We start from the raw sequence: 26,637 nt of genomic DNA on the forward strand, positions 1-26,637 counted from the left end.
TACCACTCCTTCTTCCAGGACTATTGCAGTAGCCCCAAAGTCTCCTTGCCTCCCTACAGTCTACTCCCCAGGTAGTAGCTGGAGTGATCATTTAAAAATATTAACCAGAGGGTGCCTGGGTGGCTCAGTCGGTTAAGCGACTGCCTTCGGCTCAGGTCATGATCCTGGAGTCCCTGGATCGAGTCCCGCATTGGGCTCCCTGCTCGGCAGGGAGTCTGCTTCTCCCTCTGACCCTCCTCCCTCTCATGCTCTCTGTCTCTCATTCTCTGCCTCAAATAAATAAATAAAATCTTTAAAAAAAATTAAAAAAAAATAAAAATAAAAATATTAACCAGATTGCATTACCTTAAAGCCATCTGATGGTTCCTCATTGCTTCTGGAATAAATTTCAAACTCTACCATGATGTCCAAGGCCTTTCATGATTACACCCTGATACTTCTTTGATCTCGTTACCTGATCAGCTTGACCTTATTTTTTTTTCATAGCACTTATGGTCATTGCTGTATCCCCAGTGCTTAGAATAGCAAGCAGTTAATGAATATTTATTAAAAATGAGATATTTTGGCCTCATACTTTAGGAACTCAGTCTGGATGGCAATGTAACTATTGAGAATTCCACGGCTGCCGTGGTGACATGAATTAGAGACCAAAGATATTTGGGAGGGAATATATTTTTAGAAACAATAACATCTTTTTATACTTTGGGACTTTAAAGTATATTAAACCTTTTCACATACATAATCTCATTTGACCCTCTAACTCTGTGATGTCAGCATGGCAGGAATTATTACCCCATTTTGAAAACGTAGAAACACTCTGAGAGAGGATGAGATTTCCCCAAGATCACCCAGTGCTTATGACACCCAGGGGAATGAGTATATTTTGGAACTTCCACGGTAGGAGAAAGTGTAAAGTTGTGGCTTAGGGACCAGTCAGATCTGGGACTGAATTCTCACCCTTCCACTTACCAGCTGGACATTTAGTTTCTCCATCTGTAAAGAGGAGCTATAAGATCAACTGGAAGAACTTACGTACAGCTCCTAGTGCTGTAAGTGCCTGGCACAGAGAAGATGGAGGGTTCATTTGCATGGGTGTGTCTGTGTTTTATTAGACACTAAGATGTTTTGAAGAAACTAGTTCAGCCTGGTCTCCAGATAGTCATTTGGGATTCCTGATGGAATCACTAAATCCAGAAGGAAACTCCTCATGGCAGATTCCTATCTGTTCCATTTTAAGAAAAAGGGAATGGTGTGGAGTCTTCTTTCCAGGTTGTGAGCTAAAAATCTCCCAGGCCATTCTGCACCCTTTGAACTTGAACACCTCAAGATGCTACCCGAGATGCCTAATTACTTTGGGATCAAAAAACCATTTCAAACAACCATCTACCCAGCAAGTCTAGTATATTCAAGGCCTTGGATTCAACTCCTTGGGTTTAGATGCTGAGAAGCCACCTATTCTCTTGAACTCAAATCCCAGAACCCTTGTGCATCAGCAACATTTGGGAGTTATAAAAAAAGGTCAATGCTCAGGCTCCCCCCGAGAGACTCAGATTCACTTACTCTGGGACAGAGATACTCCATCTTTAGCGTGCACCTGAATCACCAGGAGGGCTTGCTAAGACACGGATTTCTGGTGCCCTCCCCCTCAGGTCTGGTTCAGTAGTTCCAGGTGGGGCCCAAGATTGTGCATGTTAGGTACATGTCATTTTAGGTGAATTTGCATTTCAAGCATCGCTGCTGGCTCAGGACCACACTTTGAGAACATGTGAATAGGGTAGCAGTATGAGTGCCCTAAGAGCCTAATGAAATTAATCTACCATCTCAGAATGATGATCAGTTATATTAGTAAGTTCCTGAATGATGCACTTTCCTTCTGTAACAGACATTAAAGCACTATCCACTTCATTCCTGGGGCTATCTGTTATTCCTCACTCAATCTCCTGATAGTTTTATCCATGCCAAGATACAGGGCCATCCCCAGATAATGGCTCACATTCCCTCTATCATTTGTTCTTTAGGAACGCAGCACCCCGACAGGCTCACCTGAGCTTCTGCAGTCCCTTCCCATTTACATCTGAAGAATATTCCATGTGGTTACGATGATGTAAAATGAAGCCCTTATTGTGAAGACCTCTGCCCAGGAAGATTTGGGCTTAGCCAAGCAGCCAGTGGTTAAAGCTGAGGGGTGCTGACGACCCAAGACTATATTCATCAGTCTGAAGCAAGGATGATGAGGAAGCAGCGCTTTTAGTGGAAGGCTGGAGCTGAGAATTCTACAGAGCAATTTCAGGAACACTCGGGCTCTGAAGGTTATTTCCCCAGAGCTCTCTGGAGCTTTGGGTCAGAGGAGGCAGGGGAAGTCAGTGGCTGCCAGGAGGCCCCTGCCCACCTCTAGACTAGATTGGCTGCTCAACCTCACCGACTGGAATGTGAAAAGCTCTTCCCTGGTGCTGCCCGGATTTGCTCATGACCAGGATGCTGTGGAGCAGACGTCTCCTACTGCACACGAGACTCGGGACTTAGGATCAGGACTCTCAGCTTCTTCCAAGTCATTGCAGACAGAGGCTTAACATTTCCTCTGGACCACACACACTGTTAAATGAAGGCTTGCAGCTGAAGCCCTTGCGTGTGGGTAATGATGAGGGGAAGATGCAGCTGGGACAACTAATTAGGTAATACCATGTTCGGAAGAAAAGAGGACCATTTTAGAGACATGCAGGACACACAGAATGCACTTGACCCTCAGAATGTGCCAAGACAAAAATAGCCACCCTTTCATCACTAAGTCGCAAAAATCACTTTACAAATAAATACCCAAAGCTTACTCTGCCCACCTCATCTATTCACTGCTGAGATTTAATCAATAGAGACTAATTATGTTTACTCTTAAACAAGTACTGCCTTTATCTATGACCCTGAAAAAGAACAGAATGTTCTCTTAGGTAGCAAGAAGAAGAAAGAATAGCAGAAGCTTACAGGACCACTTTTTATCACTTGGCTCTTGTCTCTTCTGGCTTACCTGGTGTTGCCTCTCACAACTGTATTCAATCAGCCCTCGAAGCCAGGAGATGCTCTGTTCACCCCGTCTTCTCCATAAGAGGGACTCTTCACTCTCACCTTCCCTCTTCAGATAAACACTCAGCAGGCCAGTCCCTGCTCCATACATGTGGTAGAAAAAGGTCAAGCACTGTTTTCCGGTGACTCCTCTCAGAGGCCAGGACAAGAGCTGTGCTTTTTGTCCATACACCATGTGGGAGGCCTCGATGTACATGTAGTAGCCTGGAAGGCAACGCAAAATCAGGTATTGTCAAACATGCGCGCACACACACACATACACGCACGCGCAAGGAATATTCCCTTCTTTCTCTTCTGAGTAGTGTTCCTGGAAACAAATTAAATGAATGACTTCACCACCATCCTGAGGAAGGATTTTGTAATTTGGGAGAATATAATCCAAGAGGAATAGACACAATCTAGACCATCAAAATAATTCTTTTCTCTTAATAATTTAAAATTCATTTTAAAATATAGGATGTAATTAATGTTATTATTATAATACTAGCATTATGCCACTGATGTGGTGATTAACATATGGGACTTTACCCTACTAATTCATGGACAATGTTCTGAAGCTTCTAGACATGGGTTTTGGGGAGAGAGCATGGATTTTGTAGTCAGGTAGGTAGGTCTGGGTTCAAGTCTTGACTTTAATATGATCTAAGGAATTATCCTCTCTCAACCTATATTCATCATTTTGAAATAAGGATTAATACTATCTGTTTATACATATACAAATATAAGTTAATTATATTACATTTACATTTACTTTTCCTGTCTTATTTTTAATTTGTTTTTAATTTGCTGGTTTCAGGCAGAAGATTTGTCTGCACATAAATAAAACAGTGGTGTACTGGAACCAGCTTCCATTGGCTCCCAAGAGTCAATTGGGTGACTTCCATTGGTAGGTCCAAATGACTTCATGTTGGTAGTTTGAAATGGGCCATGATGGATGTATTTGCCCCATAGAAAGCAGACATAGCTACAAATCAGCCACGGCCCCCCACCCCCCAGTATAACTGGTTAGTGTTAAATAATTACCATCCAGCCACTGAAATAAGGCATAAGGCAATATATGAACAGTGATTTCTAGATTAACGTCCCAGTGATATAATTCTGTAGACCCGAGGCTTATTTTAAAAGAGGTCCTGGGGGGGCACCTGGGGGGCACCTGGGTGGCTCAGTCATTAAGCGTCTGCCTTCGGCTCAGGTCATGATCCTGGAGTCCCGGGATCGAGTCCCACATCAGGCTCCCTGCTTGGCAGGGAGTCTGCTTCTCCCTCTGACCCTCCTCCCTCTCATGCTCTCTGTCTCTCATTCTCTCTCTCTCGCAAAAAAAAAAAAAAAAAGATGCTGTCCCCAGGAAAATGGAAAGTAGAGAGCATCAGGGCTCTGAGATGGACATCTTTGCAGAATGGAAAGGAAGCAATGGATCCATCATGAGTGAGAGATGACCTAAGAAGCACCTTCCCTCTAGTGATGACAGCATGCAACCTACTGGTACCAGTATGAATCCCAGACAGAATTAGTCTGAGGTCCTGGAAGAGAGGAAAACCCCTAATAACCCCCAGGATTAAATGAAATTCTTTCCTTTTTGAGTACAATGCACTAACCATTTAGTCTCCAGTGGGTGACGCATTTCTCTGGAAATGCTTTCAGCTCATGCACCTCTGCGTCTCAGGGATTAGGCTGAAATCATTACCTCAGGTTTCAAGTTCCCGAGATCTTTGTGTTTCGGACCATAAAGTATGAAAGGAAATCTCCCAGGCTTTTGAGCTGTGTAATTATTCCACTTTGGGAAGACGGAGGTAACATCCAGGGGGATGTGAGTACAATGCCTTGTGCCCTTCTGGGGCACTGACGCCAGTCTATTTTTCTGGAGTAACGTGAGCCTCTCCAAAAGTCCTTGATATCTTCTCTATGTTAAGCACATATGCACATTCCACAAGGTAATACCAATTTAGACCAATCTGGATCAATGTCTATACATACAAACAATTTTAACATATTTGTCAACGGATCAGAATTTGTCTCTCTGATGCACAGACCAATTATTCCTCGATTCCAAATATGTTTTTCCTTTTGACTTGCATGTGACATTTCCTTTTCCCAGAAAAGATCAGAGCTTCACAGAGAGCCAGTCTGTCTCACATGTGTTTGGAAAGAGGAGAAAAGCCCCATGTGTTGACAAGCTCTGCCACATTATAACTCCAAATGTTGTCTGTCTCCGCAAACAAAAGCCCTGGATGGGAGCCAGGAAGCCCCAGCGCTGAAACCTCAGACCAGCTCACGTGTTCATGCACATGAAGGACTTCAATCTGTGGAAGGGATTATTAACCGAAGTCACTTTCTCTCTGTGGGTCATTGTTTAACATTCAAGACAGGGTTCCAATGGGTCTACGGGGAGATTGGGGTCCCATCTGTTCTTTGTGCAGCAACTGTGATGTGTTGAGACACACACCATATTCATAATTTGGAACAGTGAAGCAGCTGTTCCTTCAGTCTTGGTGCCTGCCCCCTCTCAGCAGGGCGGGGAAGGAGCTCGAGAGGCCTGTATGAACCATGTGAACTGAACGCTGCATTCATTAAGCTGAAGAGGAGTTTGAATAATCAGGGGGAAAAGAGAAAGACATCAGGACTTTGGGCAGAACCACAGCTAAATATGTCTGTCTAAAATTGGTTTTACTATACCTTCTAAATGATTCTTAAAGCTTGTCATAAATGAGTTATTGTTTAAGGGGGATGGAGTTTCAGTTCGGGGAAATGGAAAGACTTCTGGAGATGGATAGTGGTGATGGTCGCGCAACAGTGTGAATGCACTTTACTACCACTGAAACGCACACTTGCAAATTATTAAGATGGTAGATGTTGTGTTATGTATATATCATCAATTTTTAACAGCAGCTTGCCATAAAGCCTTCTCTGTGTAAGAAGGATCTGACAATATCAGAAACTAGTATGATAAGATAAATCACAGAAGGATTGAAGGACACTGGAGATTTTGATAATCTGGAGCTAATTTCTCAGATGGTTACAGACTAGCTGGGTAGCCTTCTTGCTTGTCTGGATATCAACTACTGTAATTCTTAAAAGACAAGGACCTGGGGCAGCTGGGTGGCTCAGTCGGTGGCTCAGTTGGTTAAGCAGCTGCCTTCGGCCCAGGTCATGATCCCAGGGTCCTGGGATTGAGTCCCCCATCAGGCTCCCTGCTCAGTGGGGAGTCCGCTTCTCCCTCTCCCTCTGCCCCTCCCCCTGCTGGTGCACTCTCTCCCTCTCCCTCTCTCCTTCTCTAATAAATAAAATCTTAAAAAAAAAAAAAAAAGACAAGGACCGGAATTCAACTGCTAATAAATTTCAGCTGTATAACACATTACATATACAATTGTGGTTTTCTTTTGTCAGCATAATTTTATAAACACATGTCATTATTTGGTATTTCAATGCATCCTTGATATTTCTATCACACAAGAGGGAGTGTTCTTAGAAATGATGACTTCACCCCTAATTATCAGAAATATGGAAGAGTTATTGAAACATTAAACAATATCACAAAAGAAACGGATGCGGTCTCTCTCTGGAAATCATTAAGAAAATGATGAATAGCTGCTTTTCTAGAAAGCAGTTGTGGGGAGGTGGGCCTGGAGGACTTTTAATCTATTGGCCAGTAGACTCAGTGAGCTAGGAAATGTTACAATTGAAGGCATTTTCTCACTAAACGGGATAGTTATCTATTGATTTATTTATCCCACTATCTCTGGGTCACAAAACCCCGTAACCTCCAGGGCAACTAAAACTAATGTTTAGAGGGATTCTGAGAGCATGGCGGCATATAAATGTTAATAAAATTCCAACAACCAATAAAATCCTGCGAACTTTAAAAACCTGTCTTTACTGCCTTGTAAATAAGTAGCATCTGCGTCAGGAAAGACAAATCCTGCAGAGTTGCTCCCTTCTCCATGCGAGTCCAGATTCATCTGTCACAAATGCCTGTCTTATTTCATTAATGAAGGAGCCAAATCGTAGGGCAAGAGTTTTGGGTTTTTTTCTTTTGGTCTTTGTTGTTATTTTCCTAGCATGACTTGTCCTACTACATGACTGACTTAATCATTGGAAATATTTCCCAAACTTTAGTCATACAAATACCAACTTCATGATTTGATTTTGTCTGTCCACAAACCTGCAGTATTATCCACTTATATTCTTCTATAAATAGATTCCATTTTTATTATGTAAATACATTTATTCAAATAGGAAATTTCTTATTAGCATGAAAACAGGAAAAAAGCTATACATCTGGGAAATAATGGGTTTGATGGACTGGTTAGGTATTTTTCCTATACATGGATGTGAGTATCGAATTAAAAAATATTCATCCACATACCACTTAAGTCACCCAGTAGTAGTTTGGAAAACATTGTTTTAAGGTCTACCAAGCATTCTGGTTATGACTAAGTCATTTTACCTGTAGTCATAGGTCACGATATTCTTTTTTTTTTTTAAAGATTTTATTTATTTATTTGAGAGAGAGAATGAGATAGAGCATGAGAGGGGGGAGGGTCAGAGGGAGAAGCAGACTCCCTGCTGAGCAGGGAGCCCGATGCGGGACTCGATTCCGGGACTCCAGGATCATGACCTGAGCCGAAGGCAGTCGCTTAACCAACTGAGCCACCCAGGCGCCCAGGCCACGATATTCTATTTATAAAAGCACAGATGATGATACAGAACAATGATTCTAAGAAAGCATTCCAAAGATGAACATCACATTTTATAAAAGTTTCACTTATAAAAAATAACAGGGGTGCCTGGGTGGCTCAGTCAGTTAAGCATCTGACTCTGGCTCAGGGTCCTGGGATCGAGCCCCGCATCGGGCTCCTTGCTCAGGGGGAGACCGCTTGTCTCTCTCCCTCTCCCTCTGCCCCTCCCTGCTGCTGGTGTGTGCACCCTCTCTCTCTCTCTCAAATAAATAAATAAAGTCTTTTAAAAAATTGTAAAAATAACAATACAATTCATTTGAGTGGAGCTGATACAGTATCAAAGCTTTTCACAAATATAATCTTAGTTATGATCATCACAGCAACCCTGAGATTAGCAGGACATCCCTTGTTAACTTTATTTTACATTTGGGGAAACTGACGCTCAGAGAACTTATGTGACCATGCTGCAGGCTATGAAGGCAGTAAATGGCAGAGTCAGCTCACTGTTCATTGGTCTTTCCACTAGACGACACCAGTAGATTTTGGAAAGATTTATTGCATCTCCAGATAGTGAATCAGAACTACAGCTCCCTTGAAATTGCTATGTATGATGATGTGTTGAGTCTAATAAACACACAATAAACTGGCATGTCCATATGGACATGTGGCTTTTGTGAGCTTCTCTTTTTATTTAATGGGCCTATATTTACTGCCCGTCTAATGCAGTTGTCTCTAAACAGCTTTGTATGCCTTTCCTCTTCCTATTTTCTTCCTGTGTGTGTTCTTCCAAGTGTAAATTGATAGGCTTGAAGGATGGAAAGTGAAAAGGTAGAATGCAGTCTCCAAGACTAGAACGTTCCATTCGCAGGGCTTCTCTTTATTTAATTTGCCTGAGGTAGACCTGACTTTGTATAACAGCCTTATCTCCAGGGCGTTTGTCAAAAGCAACCAGTTAAACAAGTGTTTAACATTGCAACCGCCTGAGGTGATATTAACAATTGAAGCTAACAAAAGACTGACCAAAAATTTTTAAAGAAAAGAACTAGGTCATGGGATGGTCATGGGCGGAGGGCAGGGAGGGGCCTTGCAAAGCTCCAAAATATTCTTGGCAACCTCCATGGCTTCTCAGAGATTCCCATAGGATCAAGCAACCAGTTGGACACAACAGTGGCCAAGTTAATGATGCATCCTTGTATCAGTTCTCCCTCCTTTCTTGCTTTGCTACCCTCGCTCCACACTTCTGCTCCTTGGGACCACAGCTCCAAAAATACAACCTGTATACAAACCTGTATCTTGGACTTCACTTTCTTGGGAAACCTGCCTGACAGTATCCTATAGACCAGCCCAGTAGAATCATTTACAGTTCCCCGAAGCTGCCATGATACTTAGTGGTTCCATACTTTGCACGCTCCACTCCCTTGTTCTGAAATGCTCCCTCATCCTGCCATTCTTCATGGTGAACTCTCACTCATCCTTCAAGATGCTCCCAAGGAGAGCTAGCTGCTTCTCTCTGTGTGGTTTCATCTCCTCTAGAACTTAACCCGTATTATTTTACTTATTATAATTTGGGGGCAATTATTTGCTGCACAAGGCATAGTAGATGCTCAGAAAATGGGGAATAAATCAGGATCTTCTGGATTTATGACTGCCTCCAGTTCTAAGATGTTTCATCTTATAGACATGTAGCCTGTGAAACTGGTGGCTCGAACAAATAAATGTATTAAAGGGAACTTTATGGCTTCTGCTTTACTTTTTGAATGGGTGAAACTTGTCATATTGTGATCTGAGAGCCAATATATCTGCCTACATATGGCTCCAGCCACTGGACTCCAGAGATAGAAGAAGCCACCCTTTCAGGCTTTAGGATACACAATAGGTGTGCAGGTTACAGCACTGGAGTTCAATTTATAACATTGGTTTGCTGACATCAGAAATAGCTCAGAAACGAATTTACTTTCTACTAGATGCATTTCTATAGAGGTCTAAAAATACCATGAGTTTGAATATATCCTTTCCAAGAGAAGATACCCCTCTTTGGTTGAAAGGTGTTAGGGTGAGATCATGCTGCTATATGAAGAATTGTGCCTTTCACATATAAGCTGTCACAGCTGTTCCAGGTCATTTGTGGTCTCTTAGTGTCATGTAGGCGGGGAAACTCCGGTAAGACAGTGTGGACAGAATATGGCCATTAGAGACTGACGTTCCTGAGATTCTGTCCCTACTCTACCTGTTACTACTGTGTGGTCCTGGAAAAACACTTAACTTCTCTGAGATTTGGTTTTCTCATGTGAAAAACAGGCATCCACTTACTTTACTTCCACTTACTTTGTGGTAAGGATGTGTTTACAGACTGAATGTCTATGTCCCCCCCGCAAATTCATATGTTGAAACCCTATCCCCCAATGTGATGATATTAGGAGGTGGGGCCCTTGGGAGCTGATTAGGTCATGAGGGGTGAATTCTCTTCAATGGGATTAGTACCCCTTTAAAAGAGAACACAGAGAGAGCCCTTGCCCCTTCGGCCACATGGGGACACAGCGACAAGATGGCTGTCTATGAACCAGGAAGCAGGCTCTCACCAGACACCGAATCTGTTGGCGCCTTGATCTTGGACTTCCCAGCCTCCAGAACTGAGAGAAAGAAATGTTTGTTGTTTAAGCCATCCAGTCTGTGGTACTTTTGTTATAGCAGCTCAAACTAAGACAAGATGTAAAGTTCTCAGCGTAGTGCCTACACATGGTAAATGTTCCATAAATGATCACTAGCTAACATTATTTCCCTAGTAAAGCAATTGTTAAAGTAATTTTAAGAACAAAACCAAAACACCTTCAATCCAATTCTATATATGTAGGTACCCACAGCAAACTTTGCTACCTCATCTGCATTACTGTAGATAGGCATAAAAAGATCTAACCTGTAAAAGATTTTCTTTAGTTAGAAAATGGAAACATGCTTTGAGAACCTTTTAAAAATCTGCATTGAAATGGGTAAAATAAAGACTGGAAGAAGGCAGACCCTAGAAGCAATGTGCTGAAAAAAATCAGAATTCTCTTGATTGTGCACCAGAGAATTTCATTTAACGTATAAAGCATTTGCTGGGAGTGAATACTGGGCACACTAAGATGTTTTTGCATTATAATCTTTGCAGAACATCCAGCCAACTGAAACATCCTTCAAAGTTTTCAGAGACAAAGCAAACACTATCATATCATTTTCTTTAAACAAGGCCACACCAAGTTAACTAATGCATGGCCCTATAAACTGGGCAAAAGGTAAATAAAGGAGCAAACTTAGGAGTCGTTGAGTGTCTACTGAATGTGCTTCTGCTAGGTTGTCACAGACTTTGCATAGAGGGGGAGGGGGTAGAATGTGGTATACACATTAAACAAACTCATGTTATCTTAGTAGAAAGATGTGAGGGGCAGGACAAAGGCCATTTTGTGTCAGAAGATGCTCCCCGGCTCCTTCAGTGTTTAGCACGCTGCGCTAACTCCGGGGAGGGATTCTGTTAGGTGTTGAATCGTGCCCTCCTAAAATTCACACACTGAAGCCCTAACTCAGGTACTTCAGAAGGTGGCTGTGTCTGCAGATAGAGCTTTTAAAGAGGTAATGAAGTTGAAATGGGGTTGTTCGGGTGGGTCCTAATCCAATGACGAGAGCTCAGGACACAGACAACACAGACTAATGGCCAACCATGTGAGGACACAGCCGGAAGGAGGGCATCTGCAAGCCCAACAGAGAAGCCTCAGAATGAAACAAACCCTCTCAACTCCTTGAGCTTGGACTTCTAGCCTCCTGAAACATGAGAAAATAAATTTCTGTTGTTTAATTAAGCTGCCCAGCAGTACTTGCAGTATTTTATTAAGGCAGCATTAGCAAGCTCATACTGAGTCCAAATACCTGCCCCTCAGGTTATTTATAATCCAGTTGGGAAGTTAAAAGTGATATACACGTAGATGGATTAAGTAAGTACCACTAGACTGGCAAGAGAGTGACTGCAGGGGAAGCAACAGCCACTGTTACCAGTTAAAAGAGAGCCAAGGGAGGAGAGATCATGGAGACGAGGAAGGGAGGGGCAGAGACATCTTTGTTGAGTCCCTACTTCCCATAAGCACTGTGGGACCGACTTCCATACAATGTCATCAGAGTTACTGGCCACTCTCCTCAGTCTCCTTTGCTGGTTCTTCCTCTTCAGACCTCTGAACTTTGGAGTGCTCCGAGGTTTATCCCTTGGTCCACTTTTGGGTCTACAAGGGCTCCCTTGGAGATCTCACCCAGTCATATGGTTTTAAATATCATCCATATGTCAACAACTTCCAGCTCAGCCATCTTTCCTGAACCCCTGACTGTCCACTAGACACCTCCCCTTGAATAGCCATTAAGAATCTCAAATCTGACATACTTAAAACTGAGCTCCTGATCTTCCCAGCAAACCTCTCCACTCCATCTTTTCTATTTAGTTGTCGACAACTCATATTCCAGTTGCTCAGGTCAAAATCATTGAAATCATCCTTGATTCCTCTCTTTCTCTTTTCCCATAGTTAATCTATCAAGAGATTCTGTTGGCTCCACTTTCAAAATATAAACAGAATTTCACCCCTCTTACCACCTGGTCCAATCCACTGTCACTGGTAAATCCACCCTCACTGTAAATTCACCATCATCCTCGGTCACCTGGATGCCTCGCCTTATCCTAACTGGGCTCTCTGATTTCACTCTTGCCCATTTCCATTTCTAGTCATTTATCAACAAAGCAGCCACAGAGATCCTCTTAAAACCAGGCCAGGCCACTTTCTTACTAAGCTCAACATTCTCCAGCATCCTCCCATTTCAGGTAAAGTAAAATCCAAAGTCTTTCTAACTAATGAGAAGGCCAGGGCCTGGCCTACGATTATTTCTCTGATCTCATTGCTATTTGTGGGACACACTGGGCATTCTTTCACTTAAGGGGCTTCCCACTGGCTGCTCACTCTACTTGGAACACTTCTTCCCAGATACACACTAGGATAGCTACCCCAACTCTTTCCAGGTTACCTTCTCAAGGAGCTCTGTTGTGACTCTCCTATTTAGATAAGCTAACTCCACTCACATCCTCCTCCCAATGTCCAAGCTCCCCTGCCCTACTCTATTTTTTTCTGTAGCAATTTATTACTTTTTAACATACTATACAATTTATAGTTAAGTGTAGTCTTTGTTGTCTGTCCCTACCTACTAGAATAGAAGGCCTACAAGGGCAAATGATTGCTTTGTCTGTTTTGTTCATCTGTGTTTCCCAAGTACCTAAACTGGACTTGGCACAAAGTAGACACTCAATGAATATTTGTTGAGTGAAGGAATGAGTGAATAATAGAGCATTAACTGAGGATTTATTATATACCAGGTCATATCCTAAGTATGTTTTAGATATCCTCCCATACATAAATGATACATACATAAATGTCACCACAATCTATGAGGTAGGTACTAATTATTTCACATATAGATAAGGATATGAGATCTAGAGAAGTTCAAAGGTGGAACTGATTTTTGAACCTTAGCAGCAGTGTAGTCCCAAACCCCTCAATTTTTAAACTCAACCAGCCTATAAATCAGGTAGATAGGTAAGGAGCTATAATTATTCTCATTTTCAAGATGACACGAATGAAACTGAGAGATTTTACATAACTTTCTCACGGTTTCATACCTAGTGAGTAGGGTATGAGCCTGGTGACCATCCTTACCCTTTTCAAAGACCCTTTCCCTTTATCCATTCATCTGTTGAAGGGAATCTCAGCTCTTTCTACAGTTTGGCTATTGCGGACATTCCTGCTATAAACATTGGGGTGCATTGGCCCTTCTTTTCACTACATGTGTCTTTGGGGTAAATACCCAGGAGTGCAATTGCTGGGTCATAGGGTAGGTCTATTTTAAAATTTTTGAGGCACCTCCACACTGTTTTCCAAAGTGGCTGTACCAACTTGCATTCCCACCAACAGTGTAAGAGGGTTCCCCTTTCTCCACAACCTCTCCAACATTTGTTGTTTCTTTCCCTGTCCATTTTTGCCATTCTAACTGGTGTAAGGTGGTATCTCACTGTGGTTTTGATTTGGATTTCCCTGATGGCTAATGATGATGAACATTTTTTCATGTGTCTGTTAGCCATTTGTAGGTCTTCTTCAGAGAAGTGTCTTTTCATATCTTTTGCCCACTTTTTGACTTGATTATTTGTTTTTTGGGTGTTGAGTTTGAGAAGTTCTTTATAGATCTTGGATACCAGCCCTTTATCTGTAGTGTCATTTGCAAATATCTTCTCCCATTCTGTGGGTTGCCTCTTTGTTTTGTTGACTGTTTGATTTGCTGTGCAGAAGCTTTTTATCTTGATGTGGTCCATATATACAATGGAATATTACTCAGGCATCAGAAAGGATGAATACCCAACATTTACATCAACATGGATGGGACTGGAGGAGATTATGCTAAGTGAAATAAGTCAAGCAGAGAAAGTCAATTATCATATGGTTTCACTTATTTGTGGAACATAAGGAATAGCATGGAGGACATTAGGAGAAGGAAGGGAAAAATGGGGGGGGAAATTGGAGGGACAGATGAACCATGAGAGACTATGGACTCTGAGAAACAAACAGGGTTTTAGAGGGGAGGCGGGAGGGGGGATTGGGTAGCCCGGTGATGGGTATTAAGGAGGGCACATACTGCATGGAGCACTGGGTGTTATACGAAAACAATGGATCGTGGATCACCACATCAAAAACAAATGATGATTGTATGGTGACTAACATAACACAATAAAATTAAAAAAAAAAAAAGCTAAAAGAACAAACAAACAAACAAAAACAAAGACCCTTTCCCTCCATTGCTTAATATTTTTGCTTTGCCCTCTCTTCCATGTCCAAGACATTCCACGGCCTGTTGCCCTGAAAATTCCCCTGTGGCAATCCACCACAGCATAGCTCTCTTTGAGAGTACCTCTTCTCAGATCTGCTACCACTAGCCTTCTCAGCGTCTCTGAGAAATGGAAGAAAACTATCAACCCTCCTCCCACCCAAGAAAAATGCACATAAATACAACATCGTGACTACAATGGACTCTAACTCAAGCTGATTTGTTCTTGACCTTTCTCTACTCCTCTTCTAATAAAAAGATACCTCCCCACTATCCTGTCTTCTAGGGGTTTTGCTAAATAAATGGTTAGTTATTTATATGTGTCAGGGAAGGCTTATAGATTCATTTATTCATTCTAAAGGCATTTTTGAACATCTGTAGTATACAATGTACAAGAGTAAGCCTTATGAGGATTCAAAAACAAGGTTGGCAGTACCTTGCCCTTAACACATTGTCAATCAGAGCCAATGAGACTCACTTTTTGTGTTTTTGTTTGAGTTATCTCTTTCCACTTGATTTAGTGTTGAAAGACCTGCAGCTGCTATAGCAGTCTTGCTACCATGAGAGGATAGCCTGTCTAGGATTGGAGCCAACCAAGAAAAACTGGAGCAGAGAGGTGGACAAGGAGAGAAACTGGCTCCTGATCACACAGTTTTATCCTCTGCATCAAGTTGTTCCTAAAGCTAGCCCTAAGTGGATTTTTGTTTGCTACAAAGGGCAATAAACTATTCCCAACCAAAACAGTGTTAACATACAGGTTTGGATTATCTTTTTAACCTCCTGGTCTTCCAATGACAGCCTCACATATTCTTACAGCCCCCTCAGAATCTTTACTCAGTGCTGGAAGTGGGTATCTGTTCTACTGGACCAATGATGAATCTCTTCAACATCTTGTCTTATTGAAGCAACACTGTCCCAGAATCAGCCCCGCTAAAGCAGTAGGACAGAAAAGACGGTCAGTGGTAGGACCAACCTGCACATCCTCTTCTTAGCCAGGCAAGAGTGCATTAGTATCTGAGGCCAAACGGACACTCACTGGGAAGGTGGCTGGAACTAAGAGCTCTTGAAGGGACCCAAGCCAAAACTACCAGCTGGAACCCAAGCAAAAAAATCTATGTGGGTTGTACCTTGTTGAGCAAGCGCTAAGGGAAGAGGAGGTGGTCATGGGAGATTAGCCAGAAAGCACATTGTCAGAAATTGTAAGGTGCAGTGGTTCCCCAAAGAGCCAGTATTCAGATATCTGTTATAACAGAGGATATTCAACAGCCAAGAGAGAATCTGAAATAGCACCACGTATTTTATTTTTATTTTTTTTTAAGATTTTATTTATTTATTTGAGACAGAGAGAATGAGAGGGAGGAGGGTCAGAGGGAGAAGCAGGCTCCCTGCCGAGCAGGGAGCCCGATGCGGGACTCGATCCCGGGACTCCAGGATCATGACCTGAGCCGAAGGCAGTCGCTTAACCAACTGAGCCACCCAGGCGCCCAGCACCACGTATTTTAAAAGTTCTTTTCTTTCGATCTCTCTCCCACTTATCCTGATTAAAGATCACAAAATGAGGGGCAGAGAAGGAAATAAAACAAAAAAACCAAAAGAACTTTCTTCCCTTTTATCATCCCCAGACTATGAGGTCCAAATGGAGGGAAAGAGAGGTGATTCAATTGAATGAGAGACTGAAGATTTGATTTGGATTGGATTTTGTTACACACATAAATAGATAACTGCCCTAATACCTCAACAGGACTGGGAAGCTATGGGATCTGCCAAGGGACGGGGAAGGGAGGATGCTTTAGGATACGTTTGGAGAGAGCATCCAAAGAAAGAATAAAGCTGTTCCTGATGGCAGCCCACCAAGTTTGGCCAAATCACTAACAGGTTACACTGTAGGTTGATCTCTGGAGTTATTCCATAGGCTTATCTTAACGTAGGCCATAGGAAATAGAAGTAGCTAACTCACTCTTGTATGTATATATGTATGTATGTATGTATTTATTTTTAAAGATTTATATATTTATTTTAGAGAGAGACAGCTCATGAGCGGGGCAAGGCCAGAGGGAGAGAGAGAGAAGCAGACTCCCTGCTGAGTGTGGAGCCCAAGCTGGGGCTCCATCCCATGACCCGAGATCATGACCTAAACTGAAATACGAATCCAATGCTCAACTGACTGAGCCACCCAGGTGCCCCTCACCTTTGTATTTACTGTCATAATGGCTTCTCTGTTAAGACCCTTGAGGAAATATCTCTTTGAGCTCACTATCAGGGGTAGTTCTGCTTCTCTGGACCAAACAGTGCATCCATCCAATGGATACGCCAAGCGAAATGAAGAGTGTCCATGAGAAAGTTCTATTCTGCATGGAGTATTTTACCACTGACATTGTTTACAGGTGCTGCACATGGTGATAATAAATCAACATTTAGTCTATTATATTGTACTTCATATATTTTCTACAGAAAAGGCACCCCCTTATTTCCTACACCCCTTGGTGGAGTGCTTCACCTCTTTATCCTAAGGACACGGTGAATCAGGTTTTTCATCTTTGTTTCAGCTGCTAGAAAATTAGAGTCAAACTCGCCTGTTAATGTTTCCTCCCTTGTCCACCAGCACATTTTCCATATGAGGCCTCAGTCCTGGCTCCAGCTTAGATCATGACATTTTTTTTTCCTTCACTGTCCCTCTCTCTTGTATTTTTAAACCCACTTCAAAAAAATAAAAATAAAAATAAAAATAAACCCACTTCTAATTACATGATTTCTGTGTGCATATCTTTGTAAGCCTATTTAAATCCTCTTGGCGCAAGATACAGAAGCAGAGTATAAACAGAAAGAAGGATCTTCAGGGCACATATTTAATGATCTATCCCAGGTGTGTAGAATCGCACGTGTCCTTCCTCCTAGACACAGGACGTACATTTGCACATTTTGCACCTTTCAAAATGCAGGAAATGGCCCCTGGAATGCTAGGTCAGTCTTCCTCAGCAAACAGCACCATGTGGTGTAACTCACCTACCCCAGTAGTGTGATCTCCCTTAGGTCCTGTGTAGGAGGTGGGCGTCTCTCCCCTCCTCCTGTACCAGCTGCTCCGGTCTCTTCTCTCCTGGGTAAATGCACACTCATCTTGTTCGAAAGTACACTCTCCAGGTGCGGGTAGAAGCCTCTCTGCAGGGAAACAGCGGGTGGTGTCATTACTCTTGCCTCCAGCTAGAGCCTCTCTGCCGTAGAGGCGGAGAACAATCAGACATCTAGATTCAAAAGTGTCGGGATAACTTTGAGAAAGAAACTTCCTCTGACCCGTGAATTTATTTGCCTGAATGAGCTTATAAAGCTCTGAAAGTTGGAGGCAAATTGCCTTTATGGAAATACGGAAAATAATAAAATTGCCTAATGTAGGAGGTTTCTTCAGAAATCCAGGGTGAGGGAAGGGAATCCTTAGAACAACTCTGTAGTTGCTTCAGGGGAGGTGGGTAAGGTGCGAAAGCTAAGTGCTTCTGGAGGCACAGTTTGACCTTGTGGAACACGTGACTGGCTTTTTCTGTGCTACCTCACGGGATTGTAGTCAATGAGATGATGTACGTAGTAAAGTATTTAGAACATGAAATTCTCAATAAATATTAGCTAAATAAATATTTAGCTTGGTGTCTTGCTTCCTGGAGCCTTATTTTCCCTTTCCAAAAACAAATATTTATGTCTTCGGATGCCATCCTCAATAACTTTGATGATGATTCTTTTTTTTAAAATTTTATTTATTTATTAGAGAGAGAGAGAGAGCACGAGCAGGGGAGGGGCAGAGGGAGAGGGAGAAGCAGACTCTCCGCTGAGTGGGGAGCCTGACATGGGGCTCCATCCCAGGACCCGGGGACTATAACCTGAGCCGAAGGCAGCTGCTCAACCAACTGAGCCACCCCGGCGACCCTGATGATGATTCTTAGAATGGTGCCACCTCCCACTTACTGGAAACTCCTTTGCTTGAACTTGGTTGTACCTTCCCACATCCAGATTCTTAGCAAATTTCTCTAATACACAGCTGTTTTTCACATCTCTTGCATAATAATGATTTTACTTCATCTCATTTTACAGACAGTACAAGCTAATGAAGGCTCATTCCCTTTTCTATGCCTCAAGTGTAGAGATTCTTATCTTGTGTTTCTTTGTGGTCCTTGCTGTGCCTCACAAATCAAGGGACTAAAAACAAATTATCTTCTCATTAAATAAACAAGGAGATTATCCTCTAGTGACACATTGATTCCTCAGTTTGCCTGTTTGTTAAAGAAACAGATACCCTATGGTTTAGGATGCAGTGGTAATTAGTAGATACAGGGACCAATGATCCGGGTTGAGGTACGCACCATTTTCTCATTATACATAATGTCCAACACATAGCCACCATCTTTATTTTGTCACTATCATCAATGCTTGATCCACTGTTCCATTGTCATTTAATTCACTTAGAAAATATTTATTTTATTATCATTTAAAAATTACATGTTTACAGGTTCAGCATTGGGCGTGGAGCCTGCTTAAGATTCTCTCTCTCCCTCCCTCTCCCTCTGCCCCTCCTTGCCTCTCTAAAAAAGAGAAAAAAGAAAAAAAAGAAAAATGACATGTTTAGTATAATATCTGTGTATAATAACGGTTTCATCACTATTACTTGAAAATCTGCATTTCTGTAAGACAACATTAAAAACAACAAAAGTGACTATAATAAAAGGTGTTTGTTTTAACACATTGTTTTATGCCACGTCCTATGCTAGGGAATTTATAGGTGTTATTCCCACTATTCAGGTAGGTATTACTTTTACTACCTCTCTTATAGATGAGGATACAAGTCATATGTACAATGTCACACAGTGCATACAAATCATTATTTCTAAATTCCAAAACTTACTACACAGATCTGGAGAGGGGCACTTCTGGCAAGAAAAACAAAAATAATAGGCTAAACCAGATTAAATGTATTTGGTGTATTCTCAGAGAATCAGGATATGCTGGCCTAGGCCCGGGAGACAAAGAGAGCTTGACCGTCTTACCTGGAGACAAGCAGCTTCCCAATTCTATTGTAATGTCATCCAAGGCTACCAGGCCACAGTCCCAAAAACTTTTGCATAGGCTCATGAAAACCACCTGAAATTCAGAAAAATAAAACCATGAATTTTGTTAACTGCGCATTAGAAATTCTTACAACCTGGGATTTACTCAGCCCAAAGCATGCACAAGCAAACTACAGAGCCCTCTACCTTGTCCACGTGAACTGTGGGTCACATGGCATGAATAACAGCTAAGCCTTTACACGGGACCCTGAAATCACTTCCATTCTTTTTTTAAGCAGAGTTAAGCTCATAATGATAGGTTGTGTATATTAATGCTGGAATTAGCTCACATTCTTTCGAGAATTGAAGGAGGAAAGCAAGAGGTTAACTGATGGCAGAGGAAAACCTGTCAGGTTTTAAATATTTTCCCCAGATAATCCACAAAGTGCATAGAGAGTTGATGGTATTCCAAGCATTTTTACAAACATTTCCAGTACAAACAGTATTGATTTTTTGGAAATGAATTTCTGGCAATGTGCTTCATTCATATTATGAACAAAGTCTCAGTGATTTGCCATCTGGAGACTTCTGTTCCATTTCCAAAGAGAAGATATATGTCCCTAGACGGTATCACTAATAAAAGCCCTAAATGCAGTTATTTTATCAGGCCAAACATTCTTACTCTTCTACATGAAAGAAAAACAGAGCCATACCATCAATTATTAAATTCATTGCTCCAGAGAAAGTGGGGTGGGGAGGGAGAGAAGTTTTGCATTTCTTTCTATTAGACCAATTTTAAAGTTTCTTTTTCATATACAGGATGAGCAAAGAGTACTTTTCCAAACATTTATATTAGATTTTCACTGTACTTTGTGTTTTATTATTTTTTAAATATTTTTAATTTATTTATTTGACAGAGAGAAAGAGAGAGAGTGAGCACAAGCAAGGGGAGCAGCAGAGGGAGAAGCTGAGCAAGGAGCTGCATGCAGGGCTCGATCCCAGGACCCTGGGATCATGACCTGAGCCAAAGGCAGACGCTTAATGGACTGAGCCACCCAGGCGCCCCTACTTTATGGTTTATAAAGCTGCTTCGCATGTGTAGCCTAATGTATAATGAGTATGAAGTCACTTAGTCCACGTGCAATCCCTCAAATACAAATCTTCAAACAAAGAGAGATATAACAGAAACTAAGTCTCAAATTAGGAATAATGAGAACATTTGATTTTTTTTAAATTCTAATATTATGTTGTGTCTTCAACTTATCTGTGTTATCAGCAGGATCTCTTTGCTCTCTGAGGATCAGAACCATTAGCATACAAAATTTATTTCAAAAGAAACTTTAAAATGATGTGACAGTTTACCACTATGCAAACTCTAAAATGTCTTAAGCCAGTATCTTCAGAATAATTACTAAGGATAAGATGTGTAAAAGTTTACTTGGACTGTATTCAGATTGCTTTAAATCATAAAAGGGATAGTTTAGAGATGTAACAATATATAACTATATATAACTATATATATATATTTACAAGGGACAAGATAAAAGGGGGTGTTTTTGTTTTTGTCTTATCTCTGTTAATTTTCTCATCTTTATAGAGTCTAGAGATTATCAGCAGGGTTTTCTACTTGCAGGATTTTTTTGCAGGATTTTTGCCTGGGAACTTATTTCCCATTTGTAAACCAAACGTCTATGTCATCAGCCCTGAATGCAGTTATATTTTATTAGCAATGCTTATTGTTATAGGGGAAAGAATAGTAATCTGTCTCCTAATTTTTGAATAAATGGTGCTGCAGAGATAAAAAGTCCTGGCTTTCCTTCCTTTTGGCAACTTTCAAGTCTATTTTTCACCTGAATGGTGAAAAAGTACTTTTTCCAAAATGAATCTGGGGTGCTGAAATGATTTGCCACGTAAACCATTACCTAAGTAAGACTCAATCATTTGGCATGTAGATGGATTCTAAAAAGGAGAAATAGCAAGGTGCTCTCATGTGTTTACTATAGCATTATTTTATGATGACCGTAAAACCAAACAAGCAAGCAAATAAGCCAGCAAGCCAACAAATGAAACAACCCCAAATTTCACAGAAATACAGGAAATGAATAAACTATGGTACTGCCAGCTAAGAAATTGGCAAACATTAACTCTGACAGCTTGTGAATATTAGTCAGTAATATGAAATTCTATTTCTCTCATAATGTGAAGCAAAAAAAAAGCTGGTTATAATAGCTAAAATTAAAATTAAACAAAATTAAGATAAATTATACCGAACTCATCTAAGAGTTTATAGAAAAAAATCTTGAAAATTTATCAAATTTGGAACAATTATGTTAGACTCATGAAATTATGAGTATTAAACAGAATTTCCCCCTATTTTCCAACCATTCTTTAATTTTGTTATATTTATAATGGAGAAAAAAAAACAAAGAAAAAGGGATCAGGACATCTGTAATTAAGATGTGGAATGAGCTAGTGTTTCCTAGATTGGCATTGTTTATTATAGTAGCTACGAGGCCATGTGGCTACTTAAATTAAAATTAAGTAAAAATCAAAAATGCATTTCTTCAGGCACACCGGCCACATTTCAAGTGCTCAATAGTTACACACAGCTAGTGGTCAAGTGAATTGGACCAGCAGATATATAACATTTCCTCATTGCAGAAATTCCAATGGATAGAACTCCCTGGCTCCTTTTGAGGATTCCGAACAATTTGTGAGCTGCTACAGTGGGTTAAGTGAAATGCTCAAGCTGTTCTGGACAAGAGTAGCCCACTACATTGTTCCTATCTTAGAACTCTTTCCTCACTTAGAATACTCACCAGACCACACGTTGTCCCATCTTATAAAAGATCCACAGTCAGTCAGCTATGAACTAAGATTTAAACTATGGCCTTAAACCTCAAATCTGTTTGGTGCTTGCCTATCAGCATTCCAACACACAAAAGAAACATGACAAGATCAGTTTGTTTGGTGGAACACACAAGATTTTCCACTGTGCTATTAATAATGCTGATAAGGTCAGTTCCTATTCTCGGGCCACCATCTTACATTTTGAGGGCTACTTGAAGTGGAAAGGTTATTTTAGGGTACTTGGGACAGGGCCAGCTAATGACCAGAACTGGTTGAGACAGGGAAAAGGGAAAGCCAAACATCGTGGTCTGCTCTTCAGAACTCTGTCCCTAGGTCTAGTTAAGAATGTGACAAGAAGGGAACTGGTCATAGTCTAAATTCTTGAGGGATTAACCTCTTGCTTATTTGTAGAACTTTTAAAAAAGAGTGTTTATTTCATTTTAGGCAGTATTTCAGCCAGTGAAATACCTCTAGGGACTGGAAAAAAATTCCTAGGCAACCCGAATATATACTTAACGTCCTGCAATGCATCAGAGAGTCCTCCGCAACAAACAATTATCAATAAGAATATTAAAATACCAAAATATCAATAGTGCTGAGATTGGAATACCCTGCTGTAAATAAATGAGCATGTACAATGTCTTTTTTAAGTATGATAAAAAGTTGGGCGCCTGAGTGGCTCAGTCGGTTAAGCGGCTGCCTTCTGCTTCGGTCATGATTCCAGAGTCCTAGGATCGAGTCTGGCACTGGGCTCCCTGCTCAGCAAGGAGTCTGCTTCTCCCCCCTGCTCATGCTCTCTCTCTCACTCTCTCTCCCAAATAAAGTCTTTAAAAAGAAAAAAGTATGGTAAAAAGTTAAGTAATATTGTTGATCCTTTCTTGACTATATTTAAAATTTTTGTTTGCAAATCTGTTTATATAACTCTCCAGTTAGTGCCTATTTGTGTTTCCAAAGTTAGTCTAAGTAGGGTGCCTCAAAAATGAATATTCTCTAGCAAAACATAAACTGTAAAGTATCACCAGCACCTAAGAACTGGGACCTTTAATACACTGAAACAATGTGATTTATAAAAATCTCATTTGCCCCTAAGTTTTAGGAGATTTGCATAAAACCAGGAGCACCTGTCTAAGGAATGTATTATTTCATTTTGTCCCTCATCTTTTCCCTCTCAAATAGACTAATACATACTCTCTGAGACATTTCAGGCTGTCAGGCAGCAACCTGCTCTCTACCCACTAGATAACAACATCACTCCCAAGTCGAGACATTCAAAAATATATTGAGACATTGCCAAGTGTCCCTTGGGGGGGCAAAATTACCTCTGGCTGAGAACCACTGGGGGGTAGTAGAACACTGCTGTGTGGATGACAAAACCTCCCTTTATTCTCCCCAATCAGAACAGGACAGTTGTTGCTGGTTTAAAAGCAGACTAGATGGAGTTAGTTTTCTCTTCTTCTGAATGTCACCAGGAGGTGGTTCTAACAAGCAACGAAATATCCTCAAGCCCTGGAAACAGAAGGCAAAGGAGCCAAAAAACAAGAGAGATGGACGAACACTCAAGCTAAACAATCATCCCCAAGATTATCAAGGCTCTACTGTTCCAATTTCCTGCTTTCCTGCAAATTGTCAAAGGGCCATAGAATCTTTTCTTTGTTTACATTTTTCTCCCTTTCCAAAAAGGATGCTCTACTCCCTCACAACAATGTAACAGGCAGCAGATCGTAAAAAGTAACTGAGCAAACTTTCCTTATAGTATATAATTTTAATTGGCTTCTAAAGTTTTTTTGGGGGGGAGGAGGGGCAGTAAGGGTGGGGAGAGGGGCTGTGTGGGAATCCAACCACAAGGCTGTGTTAATCAGAGGAGCTAGACTATCCCCAGGCCTGTGAAAGCCCATAAAAGTTCCTGGTTAAAGCACCCAGGAAAGAAAAAGCAGATAGACAAATATGTCGGGAACTTATTTTCCCAAACCAGATCAGGTTAAGTTTTGAAAGGAATTGGGGTTACTGATTTTAACTTTATGAAGTGTCATAATTTAAGGACTACCCACCTTCGCTGAAGGAGGGAGGAAATAAAGCTTTCCCGAGAGATGTGTAATACATCACCACAAACCTTTGTTGTGCAGTTAAAAAGGATTGTTTGAATTAAACAGCTAAACACTGGCTGAATTAACTGATTTTTCACTGTCTTGTAAAGTAGTCTCCATGGCCTGCTCAATAGACATAGTTGGCCAGATTGTTGGCTTAACCCACCACCTACTTTATACTCATTGAATAGCCCCAGTTGGGCCTATAATAAGTATGTGAATGATAGTTTTCCAGAAATGGCCTTCTATCTTCACAAAGAAACATTTCAATCCTATGCCAACAATACCATAAATTACCCATGTTCACAAAACGAACCTAGCTAGGTTCCTGTTACAAGCGGTGGACCTCGACAATTTAGCAGAGGGTCGGATTCTGAGTTAAATTTAACTTTTCTTCTGATGAGGTTAAACTCCTTTGAAACCATGTATGCACATAAATTTGGGGATGGTGACTCCATAGTTGGTGGAATAATTATTCATAAAATTACTATAATCCAGTCACTGAAGTTCCAGAGCCCTTCATTAAGATGCTATGGATACAACTGCAGGATATTCTGTATAATATGATTGGATTCATTTAACTGTTTGACAATAAGCTATAATAGAATTCCAAAAATAAAAGAACTGTAAAGCGAAACAAAACAAAAACTCCAATATTAAGACACTTGGCTAAAGGGGTAGAATCTTCACAAATCCCTAAAGACAGGCTGAGAGGAGTACGGTACTAGCATTTTTAGAATCTCAGCCATGTTTTGGGAAATAGTTGCTAAATTGTAACAGCATGCCTCCTGCAGATACTATATTTGGTCTTTAGATCCCACAAAAGGCAGGATGACCATGTGTTTTTAAATAAGTCTTTAGCTGACCAACGCTTTTACTTTTTTTCTTAAAAGACCCATCTGTTTTGCTTTTCCTTTTTCAAAAGACCCATCTGATTTAATTCAACTTTTGGCTTTGACAAGCAACAAAGATTGAGTGGCTTCCAGCTTCTCCCTCCGTGAGCCTTTCTGCTCATAGGAGCCTTCCATTCTGGGGTGGAGGGCGTGCTGTGGTAGGCTTGCAGATAAACTGCAGGGCTTTTTCATTGCTATTTCGGTGGTAAATATTCAGATCTCTCAACTCACTGGTTTCAGAAATCTGCATTATTTTTGGATCTTTTGGTCACTGGAAAGAGAAGACAGATTCTAAGGAGAGACGGCAGAATTGGTCACTTTTTAGAATCCAGGAAGGCCCAGAGACCTGTGATATCAAGAGGTGATATCAACTCAAGGTCATAAAAAGACCTGCTGCAGAGCCAGACAAGAAACATCACACTCCAAATCCCTGATAGAGCACGTTTCATTATACTGACTGGGCTCTTTTCTCCCTTTGGCCATAGGTATTTAAAAATAGGATTCTGGATCATTATGTTGTATGCCTGAAACTAATATAATGTTATCTGTGAATTATACCTCAATTAAAAAAAATGATCCTGAAAGGCATGATTTTGAAACTTCTCAATTCATAGCAGCAGACCAAACATGTCTTTGACCTCCGTTTACAACCTGCTTTCTGTCATTTTGCCTTATGTCTGTTTATAAGGAGTTTTTGGTAACCCGGCACCAGAACCCAAATCTTTTTTTTTTTTTTTTAAGATTTTATTTATTTATTCATGAGAGACAGAGAGAGAGAGAGAGAGAGAGAGGCAGAGGGAGAAGCAGGCTCCCAAGGAGCAGGAAGCCCGATGCGGGACTCGATCCCAGGACCCCGAGATCACGACCCAAGCCAAAGGCAGACGCCCAACCATCTGAGCCACCCAGGCGCCCAGAACCCAAATCTTATATGAATTGTGGCTAAATTTAAAAGCTGGCAATCGCCTTAGCTGATGACCCCTGCATCCACGTAGGCCCGGAGGAAAGAATGTTCTCAACTCTCCACAGCCACACCGCCCACCTTAATCTTCATCTGCACCTGTTCTCACTCCCTTCCCTTTGTTTTGGGAGCAAGGTCTGTCTGACTTCTAAGTTCTTGGTCTTCCCACTGAGGGATACAATGCCTCATCGACACAAT

The 26,637-nt window shown here is 41.2% G+C and overlaps 1 protein-coding gene across 1 annotated transcript in view; it reads right to left on the reverse strand.

The window, feature by feature from the left end:
• MAMDC2 (MAM domain containing 2) overlaps nt 1-26,637 on the reverse strand; it is a 142,435-nt gene that overhangs the window by 4,908 nt on the left and 110,890 nt on the right. The window contains exons 10-12 of the mRNA XM_035029074.1: nt 19,655-19,748; nt 17,634-17,786; nt 3,020-3,279 (exon numbers count right to left, since the gene is read on the reverse strand). Coding sequence (XP_034884965.1) covers nt 3,020-3,279; nt 17,634-17,786; nt 19,655-19,748 — 507 coding nt within the window. The remainder of the gene's footprint in view (nt 1-3,019; nt 3,280-17,633; nt 17,787-19,654; nt 19,749-26,637) is intronic.

The sequence above is a fragment of the Mirounga leonina genome, unplaced genomic scaffold (genome assembly GCF_011800145.1).
Source record: "Mirounga leonina isolate KUSES-001 unplaced genomic scaffold, KU_Mleo_1.0 Mir_224, whole genome shotgun sequence".
Taxonomy (NCBI): domain Eukaryota; kingdom Metazoa; phylum Chordata; class Mammalia; order Carnivora; family Phocidae; genus Mirounga; species Mirounga leonina.